General features: G+C 44.3%; 1 protein-coding gene across 1 annotated transcript in view; it reads left to right on the top strand.

The window, feature by feature from the left end:
* The first annotated feature begins 16,678 nt into the window (after positions 1-16,678).
* LOC137371715 (polypeptide N-acetylgalactosaminyltransferase 5) overlaps positions 16,679-21,141 on the top strand; it is an 88,404-nt gene continuing 83,941 nt past the window's right edge. Inside the window, exon 1 of the mRNA XM_068034538.1 lies at positions 16,679-18,485. Coding sequence (XP_067890639.1) covers positions 17,020-18,485 — 1,466 coding nt within the window. The 5' untranslated portion in view covers positions 16,679-17,019. The remainder of the gene's footprint in view (positions 18,486-21,141) is intronic.

The raw sequence follows: 21,141 nt of genomic DNA, 5'->3' as shown, positions 1-21,141 counted from the left end.
CTTGGCTCTGATTGATGGCTCCCCTGTACATCAGGCGGAGGGGATAGGTGGGACCTGTGTCTGATGGGCAGGGGACTCCTGTCTGTGATTGGTCAATCCCTGTGATTGACAGGGGCTACCTGGCCGGCATTAGCACGGATTGGTGGAGTCTGGCGCAGGCACCCTGGGATCCACTGCCCCTGTTGCTTTCGCGCAGCTTAGTAAATGTCCAGTATCCTACACACTGGGCAGCTTCCTGCCTCTACTCACCCCAACTTAATTAAAACAGGCATGGTAAGTATCCGGTTGTAGGAATGGCTGCCACAGGGAACACAAAGCAGTGGTGGGAACACAGAGCAGGGAGTGGGGAACACTGAGGAGAGAGCAGGGAACATGGAGTGGGGAACACAGAGCAGGGAATGGGGAACACGGAGCAGGGAGCGGGGAGTGGGGACCACGGAGCAGGGAGCACAGAGTGAGGGAGACACAGGGTACGGGGTGGGAGGGGGAGAGAGAGAGAGACAGACAGAGGGTGGGGAGAGAGACAGAGAGGGGGGGGAGAGAGAGGGGCAGAGATAAAGGGGAAAGATTCAGAGAGAGGCGGGGAGAGAGAGGGAAGAAAAAGGAGAGAGAGAGGGAAGAGAGAGACAGAGAGAGGGAGGAAAGAGAGACATAGAGAGGGGGAGAGAGAGACAGAGAGAGAGGGGGAGAGGGAGACCCAGAGAGAGAGGGGGGAAAGAGAGACAGAGGGAGAGGGGGGAGAGAGACAGAGAGAGGGGGAGAAAGACAGAGAGAGAGGGAGAACAGAGAGAAAGAGGGAGGGAAGAGAAAGGAGAGAGAGAGGGAAGAGAGTGATAGAGAGATGGGGGAGTGAGGGGCAGAGAGAGGGGAGAGAGTGAGAGACGAAAGAGAGAGGGAGGGAGAGAGAGAGAGGTGGGAGAGAGGGGGGAGAAAGAGAGGGGGAGAGAAAGAGAGAGATCGGGAAAGAAAGTGAGGGGGAAGAGAGAGAGAGGGGGAAGAAAGAGAGAAGGGAGAGAGGGGGCAGGGAGAGGGAGGGAGGGGAAAAATAGAGAGGGGGGAATATATAGAGAAAGGGGGAAGAGAGAGAGGGGAGAAGAGAGAGAGAGGGGGAGAGAGGGGAAGACAGACGGGGAGAGGGGAGAGAGAGAGAGGTGGGAGGGGGTGACAGAGACAGTGGCGGATAAACTGACAGAGCGATGGGGAGAGACAGAGACGGGGAGAGAGAGAAACAGAGGGGAGGAGAGAGAGATGGGGGGAGAGTGAGGGAGACAGAGGCGGGAGGGGGAGAGGGTGACAGAGAGAGGGGCGGAGAGACTGAAAGAGAGAGAGGGGGAGAGAGACAGAGACAGAGACGGGGGGAAAGACAGAGACAGAGGGGAGGAGAGAGAGATGGGGGGAGAGAGAGAGAGAGACAGAGGAGGGAGAGAGAGGGGGGAATAGAGAGCCAGAGAATCATAGTCATTTATTTACAGCACAGAAGGAGGCCATTTGAGCCATAGTGTCCATGACGGCTCTCCATGGAGCTATGCATTCAGTCCCACTCCCCAGCTCGATCCCCATAGCCCTGCAAGTCTATTTCTCTCAGGTGGCCATCCAACCTCTTCTTGAAGTCATTCATCATTTCTGTTTCTACCAACCTTGTGGGCAGCGAGTTCCAGGTCATTCCCACCAGCTGTGTAAAAGAGTCCTTGCTCATATTCCCCCTGCATCTTTTGTCAAAAACATTCAATCTGTGTTTCCTAATCATAAAGTGGGTAAAGGGTGAGGGGGCTGGGGTGAAGAGAAATAGAGATACACAGAGAGAGAGTGCGGGGAGAGGGGGGAGATGATTTGAAGGCACAAATAGAGATAAATGGGTATGATTTAATTGCCATTACGGAGATGTGGTTACATGGTGACCAGGACCGAGAACTGAATATTCAGGGATATTTGTCATTTAGGAGGGATAGGCAGATGCGGAAAGGAGGTGGGGTAGTGCTGTTAATAAGGGACGAGATCAGTACATTAGTGAGAGAAGATCTTAGATCACAGGAGCAAGATGTAGAATCAGTTTGGGTGGAGCTAAGAAACAGCAAGGGCAGCAAACATTGATGGAAGTTGTTTATAGGTAACCAAACTGTAGTGGCAATGTTGGGCACGGTATAAATCAGGAAATTAGAGCTGCATGTAGCATGGACAATACAGTAATAATGGACGTCTTCAATTTACATATAAATTGGGTAAACCTAATTAGCACTAATGCTGTGGAGGACGAATTCCTGGAGTGTGTATTTTTAATTTATTTATTTAGAGATACAGCACTGAAACAGGCCCTTCGGCCCACTGAGTCTGTGCCGACCATCAACCACCCATTTATACTAATCCTACCTTAATCCCACATCCCCACCACCTACCTATACTAGGGGCAATTTTATAATGGCCAATTTACCTACAAGTCTTTGGCTGTGGGAGGAAACCGGAGCACCCAGTGAAAACCCACGCAGTCACAGGGAGAACTTGCAAACACTGCACAGGCAGTACCCAGAATTGAACCCGGGTCGCTGGATCTATGAGGCTGCAGCGCTAACCACTGCGCCACTGTGCCGCCCCACATGTACGAAATGGGTTTTTGGAGCAGTATGTTGAAGAACCAATTAGGGATCGGGCTATTTTAGATTTAGTATTATGCAATGAGAAAGGGCTAATTAATAACCTTGCTGTAAAGCAGCCATTAGGAAATAGTGACCACAATATGATAGAATTCTACATTAAGTCTGAAAGAGATATTGTTTATTCTGAAACTAGGGTCTTAAATCTGAATAAAGGAAACTATGGAAGTATGAGGGGCATATTGGCTATGGTGGATTGTAAAATATTTGACAGTAGACAGGCAATAGCTTGTATTTAAAGAAGTATTACACCACTTACAACAAATATACATTCCTCTAAGACACAAAACCCCAACAGGAAAGGTGAATCAACCATGGCTAACAAAAGAAGTTAAGGATTGCATTAGGTCAAAGGAAGTGGCTTATAAGGTCACCAGAAAAAGTCATAAGCTCAAGGATTGGGAGCAATTTAGCGACCAACAAAGGAGGACCAAGAAGCTGATAAAGAAAGGGAAAAGAGATTGTGAATGTAAGCTAGCTAGAAACATAAAGGCGGACTGTAAAAGCTTCTTTTGGTATGTGAAAAGGTAAGGATTAGCAAGGACAAATGTGGGCCCATTGCAGGTGGAGATTGGAGAGATTGTGGTGGAGAATGAGGAAATGGTGGAGAGACTAAACAATTACTTTGTGTTTGTCTTCATGGAGGAAGACACAGAAAATCTCCCAGAAATACTAGGGAACCAAGGGACTTGCAAAAATGAGGAACTGAAAGTAATTAGTATTAATAAAGAGGTAGTACTCAAAAAATTAATTGGATTGAAAGTTGATAAATCCCCTGGACCAAATGAACTACAACCCAGAGTTTTGAAGAAGGTGGCTATAGAGATAATGGATGCATTGGTGGTTATCTTAATCAAATTCTATAGATTCTGGAAGGGTTCCCGCAGACTGGAAAGTAGCAAATGTAACCCCACTGTTTAAGAAGGGAGTGAGAGAGAAATCGGAGAACTACAGACCTGTTAGTTTGACGTCAGTAATAGGGAAAATGTCAGAATCTATCACAAAGGATGAGATAACTGGACACTTGGAAAATAATGATATGATTGGGAAAAGTCAACATGGATTTGTGAAAAGGAAATCATGTTTGACAAAGCTGTTGGAGTTTTTTGAGGATGTTACATGTAGCATAAATAAAGGAGAACCAGTCGATGTGGTGTATTTGGATTTTCAGAAGGCTTTTGATCAGGTCCTACACATGAGGTTAGTAAACAAAATTAGAGCACATGGGATTGGAGGTAATATACTGCAATGAATTAAGATTTGGTTAACAGACAGAAAACAGAGAGTACGAATGAATGGGATATTCTCAGGATAGCAGGCTGTTACTAGTGCTTGGGCCACGGTTGTTTACAATCTGTATCAATGATTTGGATATGGGGACCAAATGTAATATTTCCAAATTTGCAGATGATACATAACTAGGAAAAGTTACAAGGAAGATGCAAGGAGGTTTCAAGGGCATTTGGACAGGCTAAGTGAATGGGCAAGAACAAGGCAGATGGAATACAACGTGAATAATTGTGAAGTGATCCACTTAGGTAGAAAAATCAGCAATGCAGATTTTTAAATGGTGAGACATTGGGAAGTGTTGATGTCCAAAGAGACCTGGGTGTCTTTGTTCATGAGTCACTAAAAGCTAGTATGCAGGCGCAGCAAGGAATTAAGAAAGAAAATGGTATATTGGCCTTCATTGCAAGGGGATTTGAGTACAGGAGTAAAGATGTATTGCTTCAATTGAATAAAACTTTGGTGAGACCACACCTGGAGTATTATGTACAGTTTTGGTCTCCTTATCTAAGGAAGGATATACCTGCCATAGAGGGAATGGAACGGAGGTTCACCAGATGAGTCCCTGGGATGGCAGGATTAGAACTGAAAGCTGACAAGTCCCCAGGTCCTGATGGACTTCATCCTAGGATCTTAAAAGAAGTGTATGCTGAGATAGTGGATGCATTGGTTTTAATTTTCCAAAATTCACCAGATTCTGGAAGGGTCCCATCAGATTAGAAATAGCGAATGTAATTTCACTATTCAAGAAAGGAGGAAGACAGAAAGCAAGAAACTACAGACCAGTTAGCTTAACATCTGTCATAGGGACAGTGCTGGAATCTATTATTAAGGAGGTTATAGCAGGTCATTTAGAAAATCTCAATGCAATCAGGCAGAGTCAACATGGTTTTGTGAAAGGGAAATCATGTTTGACTTATTTATAGAGGAAATAACAAGCAACGTGGATAATGGGGAACCTGTGGATCCTGTGTATTTGGATTTCCAGAAGGCATTTGACAAGATACCACATCAAAGGTTACAAAACAAAATAAGAGCCCATGGTAACATATTAGCATGCTAGAGGATTAGTTAGCTAACAGGAAACAAAGTAGGCACAAATGGATTGTTTTCAGGTTGGCAAGCTGTAACTAATGGAGTGCCACAGGGATCAATGCAGGGGCCTCAACTATTTAAAATCTATATCAATGACTTGGATAAAGGGACAGTATGTATGGTTGCTAAATTTGCTGATAACACAAAGCTAGGTAGGAGAGTAAGTTGTTAAGAGGACATAAGGGGTCTGCAAAGGGATATAGATAGGTTACGTGAGTGGGCAAAAATGTGGCAGATGAAATATAATGTGGGAAAGTGTGAACTTGTCCACTTTGGCTGGAAAAATAGAAAAGCAATATATTATTTAAATGGAGAGAGATTGCAGAACTCTGAGATGCAGAGGGATCTGGGTGTCCTAGTACATGAAACACAAAAAATTAGTATGCAGGTACAGCAAGTGATTAAGAAGGCAAATGCAATGTTGTTGTTTATTGCAAGGGGAACAGAATATAAAAGTCAAGATGTTTTGTTACAGTTGTACAGAGCATTGGTGAGATCACATCTAGAGTATTGTGTACAGTTTTGGTCTCCTTACTTAAGAAAGGGTATAATTGCATTGGAAGCAGTTCAGAGAAGGTTCACTCGACTGATTCCTAAGATGAGAAAGTTATCTTATGAGGAAAGGTTGGACAGATTGGGCCTATATTGGAGTTTAGAATGATGAGAGGTGATCTGATTGAAACATATAAGATCCTGAGGGGACTTGACAGGTGGATGTTGAAAGGATGTGGGAGAGGCTAAAACTAGGGGGAACAATTTAAAAATAAGGGGTCTCCCATTTAAGACAGAGCTGAAGAGGAACGTTTTCTCTCAGAGGATCGTGAATCTGTGGAACTCTCTTTCCTGGAGAGCTGTGGAGGCATTGAATGTTTTTTAGGTAGAGGTAGACAGATTCTTGACAAACAAGGGAGTCAAAAGATATTGGGGATAGGCAGGAAAGTGGAGTTGAGTCCACAAACAGATCAGCCATGATATTATAGAATGGCAGAGCAGGCTTGAGGGGCCAAATGGCCTACTCCTGCTCCTAGTTCGTATGTTTGTAATTTTTCATCGCCACACTTCTTGTACGTGTGACAGCATGCATCCAGGATGTCTGTAATCAGGGCAAATGCTTTAACAATTACTGGTCATCATTTTAACCATTACTGATAATCATACGTGTCTGGGATTCTGGTGGAAAGCTTGGTGGTAAAATACATCTCCTGCCTCCAGATACTGAGAACAAATATCCACACAAAAGGTTTCCTCTGACTGAGAGGTTTTGGCCAGACATGGCATCGTACCACCTTCTGGATACACAAATTCCACATGACAGGCAGTTTAGAGAGTGAACAACTAATTACTTTAAGACACTTCAACATGTACAGTGACTCAGCTACTCAATCCTCCATGTTCTAATCAATTCATATTGAGCAGATCATATTTGTAAGAGTCCACTACGGTGGGAGCCTTTATGGCCACATGCGTGCAGTCGATGACATCCTGCACTTGGGGGAATCCTGCAATGGCCCCGAATCCTATAGTCCTCTCTGCCTGATTGCTGGAATTGGTGCGAAAGAGCACGTACTGGCCTCTTAAACATGGCATTGGTGACCATCTTGATGATCTCACACATATCTCCAGTGGATTCCTGGAATGATCCTGAGGCATAGAGGTCCAGCGCCACAGTGACCTTGTCAGACACTGACAAGGTGTCAGTGTCATTGGGTGACCATCGCTTCCCATGGGGTTCAGTTTGTCCTCCAGCATGGCACACAGCTCTGTGACGGCCTCCCTGGATAGACGCAGTCTTTGGCATTACTGCAGCTCTGATGTCTGAAGATACCTGAGCCTTTGGCAGTAGGCCCTCTCTGGTGAGTAACTAATCTGTGCAGCTGGTTTGTTACCTGCCCCGCGGAGCCCTTCTCCTCCAATCCCCCCCTCCCTAGGCTGGCATTCCTGCTGTCCCTCTGGTTGCTAATGCCCCTCTGCCTATTGCTGTAGCTCTCTCCCTCTCTGTTGCTCCTCCTCACTGGAGGAGCTGATATCTGAGTGAATGAGGTCCATGGCCTGTAGATGCACTCAGTGTCCAGGGTCACCTTCCACCCCTTCCTCCACCCACACAAGTACCAGAATCAATATGCCACTCTGAAGGTATGCTCCCACAGCTCTGGCACCTTTTCCCTTCTCCCCACCGTCTATGCTAATGTCCGCACTGTTCTGCCCTCCCTGCTAAAGCTCACAATTGCTCAGGATGGCTTCTGTTTGCAGTGTTCACGTACTGGCTGGCTCTCTTAAACATTGTTTAAGAGTATATGTGCAGGCCGGTGTAGTGTTTGATTGATCTGGGTTTGATTGCATTAGTCTGTCCATTGGTCAGTGTTCACTGTTTTTGATTGTTTAAGCCTAGTTGAAACTGAAACTAAAACAGTGACTGTTCTGAGATGGCATTGTACTGAGATCTTGTAAGTGCGAAGATATTTTGAAGTACTGTAAATAAACAAGTTGGTGATTTAATTCAAGTGTGATATCTGCATTGCTCTGAGATAAATCAGATATAATATATGCAGCAAACTGCGTAAATATAACAGCCGGGAAAATTTCGAGTTAGTTGCCTTTTCAACAAGCTTAATTAGCTACCCACCTTGTGGAAGCGTGAGGTCCTCCCACCATGCCAGCCGCTCTTCTCAATATCTGGATCTGGCATGAAGATGCTGGGCTTCCATCTCGTTGACCTCCAACTGATATTCCGACCCCTCCTGCCTCCCAGCCCACCTCCAATGGGCTTGAAAAATTCAGCCCAGAGTGCTCTTGAATTTCTTAAAATTTTGTGCACTTGCTTTAATCACATATTTACGAGTGATAATACCAAAGTGCCATCTCAGATGTATTTTTAAAGCTCATTCGCTAGGTTATAGGGGGAGAAATTGGTTCTTGTGGGTAGAAACAGGAGCAAAAGTATCAATTTCTGTGACTGATTCTTCATGTCCCAAGGACGATATCCAGATGTTTCAGGCATTTACAGTGGTCACCTAAATCGGGCTTAGGCCTCTTACATGTGTAAATAAGACCTCTTCTAGGACCCCTTTGCTAAATTGGATGAGCCCCAGAAATCCTCAGTGATTACTGCCGAAAGTAACAGCCACCAACAAAAAACTGAGTAATTCTTTTTAAAGTTTGATTTGGAGCCAGGAGGACCAGGAGGAGAGAAAAATATGAAATTACAAAACACAATCATCCTAGTATAACAATAACTTGCATGGACCTGGATGAGGGTGTAGAAGGGTGGGTTAGTAAATTTGCGGATGACACGAAGGTCGGTGGAGTTGTGGATAGTGTCGAAGGGTGTTGTGGGGTACAGAGGGACATAGATAGGCTGCAGAGCTGGGCTGAGAGATGGCAAATGGAGTTTAATGCGGAGAAGTGTGAGGTGATTCACTTTGGAAGGAGTAACAGCAATGCAGAGTACTGGGCTAATGGGAAGATTCTTGGTAGTGTAGATGAGCAGAGAGATCTTGGTGTCCAGGTACATAAATCCCTGAAAGTTGCTACCCAGGTTAATAGGGCTGTTAAGAAGGCATATGGTGTGTTAGCTTTTATTAGTAGGGGGATCGAGTTTCGGAGCCACGAGGTCATGATGCAGCTGTACAAAACTCTGGTGAGGCCGCACCTTGAGTATTGCGTGCAGTTCTGGTCACCACATTATAGGAAGGATGTGGAAGCTTTGGAAAGGGTGCAGAGGAGATTTACTAGGATGTTGCCTGGTATGGAAGGAAGGTCTTACGAGGAAAGGCTGAGGGACTTGGGGTTGTTTTCGTTAGAGAGAAGGAGGAGGAGAGGTGACTTAATAGAGACATACAAGATAATCAGAGGGTTAGATAGGGTGGATAGTGAGAGTCTTTTTCCTCGGATGATGATGGCAAACACGAGGGGACATAGCTTTAAGTTGAGGGGTGAAAGATATAGGACAGATGTCAGAGGTAGTTTCTTTACGCAGAGAGTAGTAGGGGCGTGGAACGCCCTGCCTGCAACAGTAGTAGACTCGCCAACTTTAAGGGCATTTAAGTGGTCATTGGATAGACATATGGATGAAAATGGAACAGTGTAGGTCAGATGGTCGGCGCAACATCGAGGGCCGAAGGGCCTGTACTGCGCTGTAATGTTCTAATTCTAATTCTAATTATATAGTAACTTTAATGCTGTAAAACATCTCAAGTTGTCTTTTTTCTTCTCTTCTTCTTTGGCCTCCTTGTCTCGAAAGACAATGGGTAAGCACCTGGAGGTGGTCAGTGGTTTGTGAAGCAGCGCCTGGAGTGGCTATAAAGGCCAATTCTAGAGTGACAGACTCTTCCACAGGTGCTGCAGAAAAATTGGTTGTCGGGGCTGTTACACAGTTGGCTCTCCCCTTGCGCATCAGTCTTTTTTCCTGCCAACTGCTAAGTCACTTTGACTTGCCTCACTTTAGCCCCGCCTTTATGGCTGCCTGCCAGCTCTGGCGATCGCTGGCAACTGACTCCCACGACTTGTGATCAATATCACAGGACTTCATATCGCGTTTGTAGACGTCTTTAAAGCGGAGACATGGACGGCCGGTGGGTCTGATACCAGTGACGAGCTCGCTGTACAATGTGTCCTTGGGGATCCTGCCATTTTCCATGCGGCTCACATGGCCAAGCCATCTCAAGCGCCGCTGGCTCAGTAGGGTGTATACGCTGGGGATGTTGGCCGCCTCGAGGACTTCTGTGTTGGAGATACGGTCCTGCCACCTGATGCCAAGGATTCTCCGGAGGCAGCGAAGATGGAATGAATTGAGACGTCGCTCTTGGCTGACATACGTTGCCCAGGCCTCGCTGCCGTAGAGCAAGATATTGAGGACACAGGCTTGATACACTCGTAATTTTGTGTTCCGTGTCAGTGTGCCATTTTCCCACGCTCTCTTGGCCAGTCTGGATGTAGCAGTGGAAGCCTTTCCCATGCGCTTGTTGATTTCTGCATCGAGAGACGGGTTACTGGTGATAGTTGAGCCTAGGTGGGTGAACTCTTGAACCACTTCCAGAGCGTGGTCGCCAATATTGATAGATGGAGCATTTCTGACGTCCTCTCCCATGATGTTCGTTTTCTTGAGGCTGATGGTTAGGCCAAATTCGTTGCAGGCAGCCGCAATCCTGTCGATGAGTCTCTGCAGACACTCTTCAGTGTGAGATGTTAATGCAGCATCATCAGCAAAGAGGAGTTCCCTGATGAGGACTTTCCGTACTTTGGTCTTTGCTCTTCGACGGGCAAGGTTGAACAACCTGCCACCAGATCTTGTGTGGAGGAAAATTCCTTCTTCTGAAGACTTGAACGCATGTAAGAGCAGCAGGGAGAAGAAGATCCCAAATAGTGTGGGTGCGAGAACACAGCCCTGTTTCACACCACTCAGGATAGGAAAGGGGTCTGATGAGGCGCCGCTATGTTGAATTGTGCCTTTCATATTGTCATGGAATGAGGTGATGATACTTAGTAACTTTGGTGGACATCACATCTTTTCCAGTAGTCTGAAGAGACCACGTCTGCTGACGAGGTCAAAGGCTTTGGTGAGATCAATGAAAGCAACGTGGAGGGGCATCTATTGTTCACGGCATTTCTCCTGTAGCTGGTGAAGGGAGAACAGCATGTCAATGGTGGATCTCTCTTCTCGAAAGCCACACTGTGCCTCAGGGTAGACGCGCTCAGCCAGCTTCTGGAGCCTGTTTAAAGTGACTCGAGCGAAGACTTTCCCCACTATGCTGAGCAGGGAGATTCCACAGTAGTTGTTGCAGTTGTTAAGTTGTCTTATAGGAGCACTGTCAAACAAAATTGACAGACAAGAGCATTATCAAACAAAATTTAGACAGACTTAAATAACAGCTTGGATAAATTGTATAAAAATACCTCTCAAATAACAGAGAGGTGGAAGTTTATTAATCTTAAACTCTAATTTGGTTAATGACTATGAATACGCGACGCGACCACACTAGCATGCATACGCGAGAAAACACACGCAGATAGAGACAGAAAATAGAAAGAATAAAGGGGAAACGTTTGAGGCAATAGCTTGGATTTATTTACGGTCCTTTGAGCTCAATGTAGAATCTTTGATTGCCGGTAAGTCTTGCCATTTTGTTGGGGCTCAGTGCATGCTTTAAAACTTGTTTCGATGTAGGAGTCTTTTCTCTCTTGAGGTTTAAGTGACTTCAGTGGATCCGGAGATTCATGGGAGACTGAGCAAGCTAGCCAGGAGAAAAGTTCTTTTCTTCCAAGTTCAGTTGCAATCTGACCCGAACTGTGCTGTGAGCAGTTCAAGTAAAAACTTGGGCCAGCAGGTTAGTCATGTGACTAGCTGTTTTAACAAACGCCTGCATTTGTGGATTCTCCATCTTAACAGACACCCTGAAATGCTGACTTTCTTACACATTCAATGTCTGGTTATCAAAATCCATTTGGGTTAATTGGATCAGGGGGCCATTCTATTGTCTCCAGGCACTGTCTCTTAGTATGCAAATGTTTTCCAGCCACTGCTAATCTCTTTGAACAAGTCATCTCTTCCTTCCAGCAACAGTTTAAGATTAATTTTCATATGATGAAATTAAAATGCCTCATTCTTGGGTCTTCATGGCAATGACTATCAGTTGTTCTGTCCTTTTTTTATTCTTTCATGGGATTTGAGAAATGCTGGCAAAGCCAGCATTTATTGCCCATCCCTAATTCCCCTTGAGAAGGTGAGCTGCCTTCTTAAACCGCTGCAGTCCATGTGGTGTAGGTATACCCACAGTGTTGTTATGAAGGGAGTTCCAGAATTTTGACCTAGCGACAATGAAGGAACGGTGATATAGGTCCAAGTCAGGATGATATGTGGTTTGGAGAGGAATTTGCAGGTGGTGGTGTTCCCATGCATCTGCTGCCCTTGTTCTTCAAGGTAGTAGAGGTGGGAGTTTGGCAGGTGCTGTCAGAGGACCCTTGGCGAGTTGCTGCAGTGCATCGTGTATATGGTACACACTGCTGCCACTGTGTGCCAGTGGTGTAGGAAGTGAATGTTTAAGGTGGTGAATGGAGTGCTGTTTAAGCAGGGGGCTTTGTCCTGGATGGTGTTGAGTTTTCTGAATTGGGTTGGAGCTGCACTCATCCAGGCAAGTGGAAAGTATTCCACCACATTCCTGACTTATACCTTGTAGATGGTGGACAGGATTTGGTGAGTTACTCACAGCAGAATTCTCAGCCTCTGACCTGCTCTTGTAGCCATGGTATTTATATTGCTGGTCCAGTTAAGTTTCTGGTCAATGGTAACCCTCAGGATGATGATGGTGGGGGATTCAGCAATGCCATTGAACATCAAGGGGAGATGGTTAGATTCTCTGTTGTTGGAGATGGTCATTGTCTGGTAGTTGAGTAGCGCGAATGTTACTTGCCACTTATCAGCCCAATCTTGAATGTTGTCCAGGTCTTGCTGCATTTGAACACGGACTGCTTCAGTATCTGAAGAGTTGTGAATGGTATTGAACAGTGCAATCATCAGCAAGCATCCCCACTTCTGACCTTATGATGGAAGGAAGGTCATTGATGAAACAGTTGAAGATGGTTGGGCCTAAGGCACTATCCTGAGGAACTCTTGCAGAGATGTCATGGGGCTTAGATGATTGGCCTCCAACAACCGCAACCATCTTCTGTTTAGCTAGGTATGACTCTAACTAGTGGAGAGATTCCCCCCAATTCCCGTTGATTTCAGTTTTGTTAGGGCTCCTTTGTTGCCACATTTGGTCAAATGCTGCCTTGATGTCAAGGGCAATCACTCTCACCTCACCTCTTGAATTCAGCTCTTTGTCCATGTTTGGACCCAGGTCTGGAGCTGATTGGCCCTGGTGGAAGCCAAACTGAGCTTCAGTGAGCAGGTTATTGCTATGTAAGTGCTGCTTGATAGCAATGTCGCTGACATCTTCCATCACTTTGCTGATGATCCAGAGTAGACTGGTGGAGTGGTAATTGACCAGATTGGATTTATCCTGCTTTCAGTGGAATCTTTTTTTAGTGGTCTGAGTGGTCAAAGTGAACAACAAATTGCATTTATATAGCACTTTTAACATAGTAAAATGTTTCAAGGTGCATCACAGGAGTATTATCTAACAAAATTTTACATCAAGAGATATTAGGACAGATGGCCAAAAGGTTGATCAAAAAGGTAGGTTTTCAAGAGCTTCTTAAAAGAGAGGAAGAGAGGCAACAATGTTTAGGGACCAGAGCTTAGGGTCTAGGCAGTTAAAGGCATGGCCACCAATGGTGGATCAATTAAAATTGGAAAAACTCAAGAGGCCAGAATTGGAGGAACCCACAGATTTCAGAACATTGTAGGGCTGGAAGAGATTACAGAGATAGGGAGGAATGAAGGAATGGAGGGATTTGAGATCAAGGACAAAAATTGCAAAATGGAGATGTTGCTGGATCAGGAGCCAATATAGGTCAGCAAGCATGGGGTGAGTCAATGGGACATAGTGCGTTAGGATACAGGCAGCAAAGTTTTCGATACGCTCAGGTTTATGGAGGATGGAAGATGGGAGGTTGGCCAGGAGAGCATTGGAATGAAGTCTAGAGGTAACAAGGGCATGAGTAAGAGTTTCAGCAAATGTGCTGAAACAGGATCTGAGACAGGCGATGTTAGGGAGGTAAATGTGGGGGAGGAGTGGGAACCTCTCAAATGTCATTGGTCACATTTTTTTTGCTTGTTACTGCTAAGTGCTGCCTATTTCGAATGCTGCCAAATTGGCTGTTGGTGGTCTCTAGCATGCTGATCTGCTCCGGGTAGTCCCAGGTCCTATTAGGTGTAAGTGTTCCTAGGCCCATTTATACTGTCACTCTCCTAAGTCTTTTCTGCTTGCGCTACAGACCTGTCTTTAAGTCCTTTTTGGATCCACATCTGAAGTTCTATGGGGTCATTTTATTTCAATTTTACTATTTGTGTTTTAAAAATTTTGATGCAGTTCTCTAGACATGGCTGTGAAAAAGCCTAAAAATGAACAGAGCTTGGAACAGATGCATGGTGGAAATGGGAAGTGACCAAGGAGAATGAGCTGAGTGCTCTAAGGCTGGTGAAATAGGATTACTGGGAAATGGGAAAGAGAACAAAATGGGCTTATAAAAATACAGAAAGATCAAAAATAAGTGAAGCAAAGAACAAGATAGAAGTAAGTATTAAGGTATTGGATGAAGAGAGGGGGAAGAAGGCTGCATTTATGCATTGACCTACATGATCTGTGTTCAGGAGCCCCAGCCAAATGTGAAAATATAGCTTAACATAAACTTACAGTACTGTTTACCTGGTGCGTTAATTGCAAACTGTGGCATACACTGACTGGAATTAGAACACTGGAGGGGAGGGTGGTTTAGTTACCATGGTTTGAGTGGTGGGAAGACACATTGAAGAAGCCTGTGAACAGAGCAGGAAAAGTGGACGGTGCATTGGTGCTTCACAGCAGGGTGAAAAAATGTGGTGGCAGAACTTCTAGACACCTCTGGAGCTTTTCATTAGATTGCATTTTTAATCTTTAGGCATTTTGTTACATATTTACTGCTTTAATGGATGTGGTGAACTGCGGTGGGCTTTCAGCATTTCGCTATTCCTTTCCTATCACTCCTTTCTTTTCAATGTACATGTTAATGGGCAATACCCTCATGAAAAAATGTTTGCCAAACAGGTTCTGATTTCCGTATACATTAACACAATGACATAAATCACATCAAAAGCATCACCAAATCCCTTACAACAATTTTTTAAAAAAATAACATAAGCCAGTGGATTAAATAAAAAGAGCTTGCATTTATATAAAACCTGTCACAACCTCAGGAAGTCCCAAAGTGCTTTACATCCAATTGAGTACTTTTTGGAGTGTAGACATGGTTTTAATATATTAAGGGTGGCACAGTGGCGCAGTAGTTAGCACCGCAGCCTCACAGCTCCAGCGACCCCGGGTTCAGTTCTGGGTACTGCCTGTGTGGAGTTTGCAAGTTCTCCCTGTGACTGCGTTTCTGCCGGGTGCTCCGGTTTCCTCCCACAGCCAAAGACTTGCAGCTTGATAGGTAAATTGGCCATTGTAAATTGCCCCTAGTGTAGGTAGGAGAATGGAGGGGATGTGATGGGGAATATGGGATTAATGTAGGATTAGTATTAATGGGTGGTTGTTGGTCGGCACAGACCTGGTGGGCTGAAGGGCCTGTTTCAGTGCTGCATCTCCAAATAAAAATAAAACGCAGCAAGGTCCCAAGAATGACAATGAAATAAATAGCCAAAAAATATCTCCTTTGAAATAATGTTGGTTGAGAAATAAATATTGGCCAGGGCACCAGGGAAACTCCCCTGTTCTTCTTTCAAATGGTGTCATGGGATCTTCTAAGTTCGCCTAAGAGGGCAGATGGGTTCTCAGTTTATCATCTCATCAGAAAGATGACAGCTCTGACAGTGCAGTCCTCCCTCAGTACTGAAATGAAGTGTCAACCTGGACTATGTAGTTAAATCTCTCAAGTAGTTCTTGGACCCATCACCTCCTGACAGAGGTGAGAATGATACCAACTGAACCAAGGCTAACACCTTAAAAAACATCTGCCTCACCAACTGATTCTACTGGCAATTACATAATGGCCTTTCATCATTGGGACACAGATTTAAATCCAACACAGAATGATAGCATGAAAATTTCTTCTGTCTGTACCTGTTGAAATGAATTTGAACAGTCTCCCTCCAACTCCTGTTGTACATGTGTACCCGGTAGAAAACTATCCCTAATTTGACAATGCCACTCAGAGGCTACATGATGGCTAAAGGAGAAATGGAAATGTGCCACAATGGTACGTGCAGTCAGATGCTCTTCTAAGTTTGAGGATGAGGCCGAAAAAGAAGATTTTTACAATGCACGTAATTGTTCTGCCATAGCTTAATTTGGCATGACTTAATACTGACACAGGACGCTCAAAATGGTTGTTTTCCTTCCCAGACTAGTATCACACATCTTTCAAAAAACGCATAAACGGATGTTCTGCTTCATAATCCACTAAGAGTTTGATGAAACTTTGAGAAGACAGTAGTTACACAAAATGTGAGCTCAAATTAAAGAAAACATGTTTTATTAAAGTAGTTCATATTTCTCTGTGTTAGGTTGGCGGTTCAAAGTTTTGTTCAGTCATACAAATGCAACTAAGGTTACGAACATACCAATTAGGAGCAGGAGTAGGCCACTCGGCCCCTTGAGCCTGCTCTGCTATTCAATAAGTTCATGGTTGAACCGATTACTGCACATTTCCACCTACCCTCGATAACCTTCCCCAACCCCCCTCCCCCATGCTTATGCTTATCAAGAATCTATCTACCTCTGCCTTAAAAATATTCAAAGACTCTGCTTCCACCGCCTTTTGAGGAAGAGAATTCCCAAGACTCACGACCCTCTGAGAGAAAAAAATTCTCATCTGTCTTAAATGCGCGACCCCTTATTTTTAAAGTGACCCCTAGTCCCAGATTCTCCCACAAGGGGAAACATCCTTTTCACATCCAGGTTTAAACTGAGTAACTGGTATCAGAGGGAACGAATAAGATCACTCCAATTAAGCACCAAGTTTGGATCGATTCTACAGCTGAGTTTCATTGAAGATCGTCTGTGTTCCCAACAAGGATTTAATGTTATCTTTGACACGTGGACCTTTCCGTGGCGCGCCTTAAAGGGAGGAACAGTGTATTGTAGGAACATCCGCTTTAAGATTGAAGTGGTAAAAGCAGCGGCCTATGGCAAATATTTATTCGATTTGAAGGTGTTATTGCACATTTTGCAAATTATCACTGCGCTGCACATCTGGATCGCTGGCTCCTGGGAAAGCCAGTTGTAGAAATGCCACGCAGGCAGGCAGACGAGCGCTGAGTGTGAGGAGGGAGGGAAGCATCTGCACAACTTTCCTAACACTGAATGTGTGGAAGGACCAGAACAGGGAGTCAGCCCCTTTAACGTCAAAGCAATAAATGATTAATAAAATGAGAAAATTGTTTCGAGGCAGCGGCAGAATCCTGGCGATTATTTTTGCCGCCTCGATTATTTGGCTGATCTTTGACATGGCAGCGCTGCGGTTTTCCTTCACCGAGATCAACAGTAAAGTTTCCAAAGAGGAGTTCCTGCGTCTGGAGCGGGTGAGGACGAAGGTGCTGCAAGACCAGGAGTTGCACAAAATGTTCAGGAAAAGGGCCGGTGACCCCGGCAGGTTGGCCGGGTTCGGGGCGGGGGACGCGGGGCGACGGCCTCTCCATGGAAACCGCTCCGCCCTGGCCGGAGACCCCGCCGCCGCTGCTGGCAGGTTGGCGGCGAACAGGTGGCAAATTGAGGGAAAGTCGGCGAAACATCGCGTTGGAGCAAACACGCGCTCCCCGTCCAACGGCCGGAGCTTTCCCCCGCCCCCTGGAACATTCTGGAACAAGCGGCTGAAAGACCAGCTAACAGCCCCCGAGCCGCGAGACCATGGTGCCGGCGGGGGCTCCTGGACACCCGCAGGGCGGCTCCGTGCCAGGCAGGTAGTCACCGCTTCTCACCCCGCCCTAATGCTGGGGAAGGTGCCGGAGGTTCAGAGGCCCAGTTCCCGCAAGCCCCTTCAGCCCCTCACAGGGGCAAATGTCACGGCCGAGCCAGTGGCTCCTGCTGGACAAGAGTCGCAGCTACAGCCCGAGCGGGACAGGTTGGCCAAGGAAAGCTGGCAGCAAAGCATGAAAGCAGCGGAGGAAAAGCCCGATGGCAACCGCACGGGAGAGGCCGCCCCTGCCACCCGGCTGAAGGATGCACAGCTTTTCCCAGCCCCCTCACCAGATAAAGCGGCAGCGAACTCTGAAAAAGCAGCGCTGGAAGAATGGACCAAGGTTAATACGTCTGTCAAAGCAATCGATCCAAATATTGAGGCTGCAGTGGTCAATAACACAGTAAAACAATCCCATAGCAAAACGTCTATTGGTGCTAAAGTTTGGAATGGAACAAAAAATGAACCTGTCAATATTACTGACATAAAGGCTGTGTTAAAGCAATCTGAACTTAAAACGTTAGTTTTAGCCAATGCTACAAATGCACAGATTAACCTTGAAACGAACAAAACAGCAATAAACAATTTAAAAGCTAAAAACCAGACACACGCCATTGAGGAAAAAGATTTTTCGAAAGACATAACTCCTAAAATCAATGAAACAAATGAAGTACAGAGAGGTGGCAATATTTTAAATCATCCAGTTATTAATTTAGATACTATTGTAGGGGTGCACAAAGTTTTGTCGATTGACATAACTATATCTCCTCGAGATGCGAAAGCCATCGGTCAATTTGGGCAGCGAGCAGTTGTGCCAAAGGAACATGAAAAATTAGCAAAGGAAAAGTGGAATGAGGGACATTTCAACGTATATCTCAGTAACATGATCCCACTGGACAGGGCTATCCCGGATACCAGACCTGAAGGGTGAGATTGCCATTAGTAGAAAAGCACTGTCTATTAGTGGATAATTTTCTATAATCTCAGTTGTTTCTATGGTAATTTATATAATATATTATGATAAGTATGTCGCTCATAGTCTATATCACACACATTAGTTTGTTACTTATTCCTTTATTTCTAGAATCCAGTTGCTGTAACTATCATTATCTAAATGCTAAATAACCCTAGATTTACATTAACCTATTGCAAATCCAGGCTTTTTTTCCTCAGATTTGTATTGTCCCCATTGCAATTTTTGTTAGAACATTTCTGCATGCAAACTCAGTTTGAGATGGTGAGGGGGAATTCATACAGTAGAAGTATTTTCTAATAGTAATTCAGTCTGCTGTAATATAGAGTAATTACTTTACTATTGAAAGCAATAATTAAAATTTACATTGTTTTTGATTACCATTTCAAATACTGCAGTTTGGTTTACATTCTCCATAATATAATTTTCTAACATATTTCTTGCTACATTTGTAAAATATTGTGGAAGTAAATTAGATACATAAATCATAAGCAAACCAACAAATAGTAAAGTCAGCAGTAGGTCACAATATCCTGCTTAAAAGTGAAAAGGAATCTCCCCCACATTTGGATATTGCCTGGACCATGACTATTTTTATTTTAATGGATCTGCAACTCAAAACTAACATCTCCACAGATTATATCCACAGTATACCATTAATTTATATCTAAACATCAACATGGGTATGCATCAAATATATTTTGTATTCGATAGGTGGGACTAATGCAGTTACAGCAGTTTTATGACTGGAATATAAATCATTGAATTGGAACAAAGTTTAACAGCCATACTGGTAACAATCCATTTCAATTCAGTGCAGACAATGCCTTTGCTTGTATGGGCCTGACTTGCTGAGAATTGAACCGGACTAGGAGAGTATTAACAAAATGGGTGCAGTATTCAATTTAGCACAATTTTCACGTGAGCACAGATTTTTCTCCAAAAAGAACATACATTTTTTTATCCTGATGATGTAAATTGCAAAAACATAGTGATATCTACTGTGCCTAGAATAACTACATTTATCACATGGTAAATATGACGGTAGGACAGTAAAAAGAGGTCAGTCCATCCAACACATCTAATCTAATGTAGGGGTGGGCTTCATGGTGAGGCTGGGTATTGCTTCTGCCAAAGTCTACTAGTATACCATATGACTCCACTGGATGGTATACAATGTAATGGTCCATAATTTGCTGTAGCATGTCATTGAATACCATCTGCCATTTGTTAGACGTGCCATTGCATTGCAATGGTTATAAATTTTTTGCATGGCAAGTTGCTAAAGTGCAAGCTGATAACAGCACAGAGTAAAACAGAACATCTGGGACCTGAGTGAACAGGATAAGCAACTGCTTATCAGTCAGATTGAAGGATTGTGAAATTAACTGCAAGGCCTGAGAAGGAAGTGTAAATTGGAATGGGTGAATTCAATGTCAAATCAGGTACAGAAAAGAAATAAAGAAAAGGAAAGAAAGATTAGATTGAGAGAGAGAAGAGACAGAAAAGAAAAAAGAGAAGACATAAAATTTTACATTTTTAGTATCGCCAACAATTTAAATCTGAAACCACGAGACTCCACGCTTGTACTAGTTCATTTCAATACCAGAGAGGTTGTTTGGCAGTAATTAACATGGATCATGTTATTAAAATGATAGTTAGACTGTAATGGACAAGACTTAACTTTCTGTGGCCAGTTAGTTTGTTTCTACTGCACAAATAAAGCAATTTCACGGCAGTCGATGTGTTTCAATGGTGAATTAGACAGTGAGGCAGTGTTTTAGCGAAGCTAACAGTGGAATGATACAACTGTGATACAACTTTTGGATATTTGAATTTAACCACTCCTCAGCCCCTTGCTTGAAGTATGCCATTTGCATAAATAACAGTGAACACCATTAGCCTCGCCATTATTTTGACAGCAAATTCTGTTTCGTTGTTACCCAGTGTGACTGGAAGAACTGCCCTTGTTGCACAGTCCCTTAGAAAATATATATTGGCCTTGGAGGGAGTGGAGCACAGATTTAACAGAATTATACCAGAGCTAAAAGGATATGGGGACAGGTTACTTAGGCTTGTATTCCCGTGAATATGGAAGATTAAGGGGTGGCCTAATTGAGATATTTTAAATGATTTAGATAGACAGAAACTGTTTACTCTGGTGGGAAGTGCAGAACAAGGGGGTACAAAATTAAAATTAAAGTTAGGCCATTCAGGGTTGATGATAGGAAGTATTTATTCACGGAACAGAAAGAGTAGATAAGGGTAATGTAGCAGACATAATATATTTGGTTTTCCAAAAGGCATAATAGACTTATGACTTTTTATTCTTTCATTGGATGTGCGCATCACTGACAAGGCCAGCATTTGTTGCCCATCCCTAATTGCCCTTGACAACTGAATGACTTCCTAAGCCATTTAAAAAAAATTCATTCATGGGATGCAAACGTTGCTGGCTAGGACAGCATTTATTGCCCATCCCTAAGTGCCCTTGAGAAGGTGGTGTTGAGCTGCCTTCTTGAACCGTCACAGTCCATGGGGGTGGGTACACCCACATTGCTGCTAGGAAGGGAGTTTCAGGATTTTGACCCAGCGACAGTGAAGGAACAG

This window comes from Heterodontus francisci, chromosome 7 (genome assembly GCF_036365525.1).
Source record: "Heterodontus francisci isolate sHetFra1 chromosome 7, sHetFra1.hap1, whole genome shotgun sequence".
Classification (NCBI taxonomy): domain Eukaryota; kingdom Metazoa; phylum Chordata; class Chondrichthyes; order Heterodontiformes; family Heterodontidae; genus Heterodontus; species Heterodontus francisci.
The sequence above is the reverse complement of the archived record's forward strand: the minus strand, read 5'-3'. Positions and strand labels throughout refer to the sequence as shown.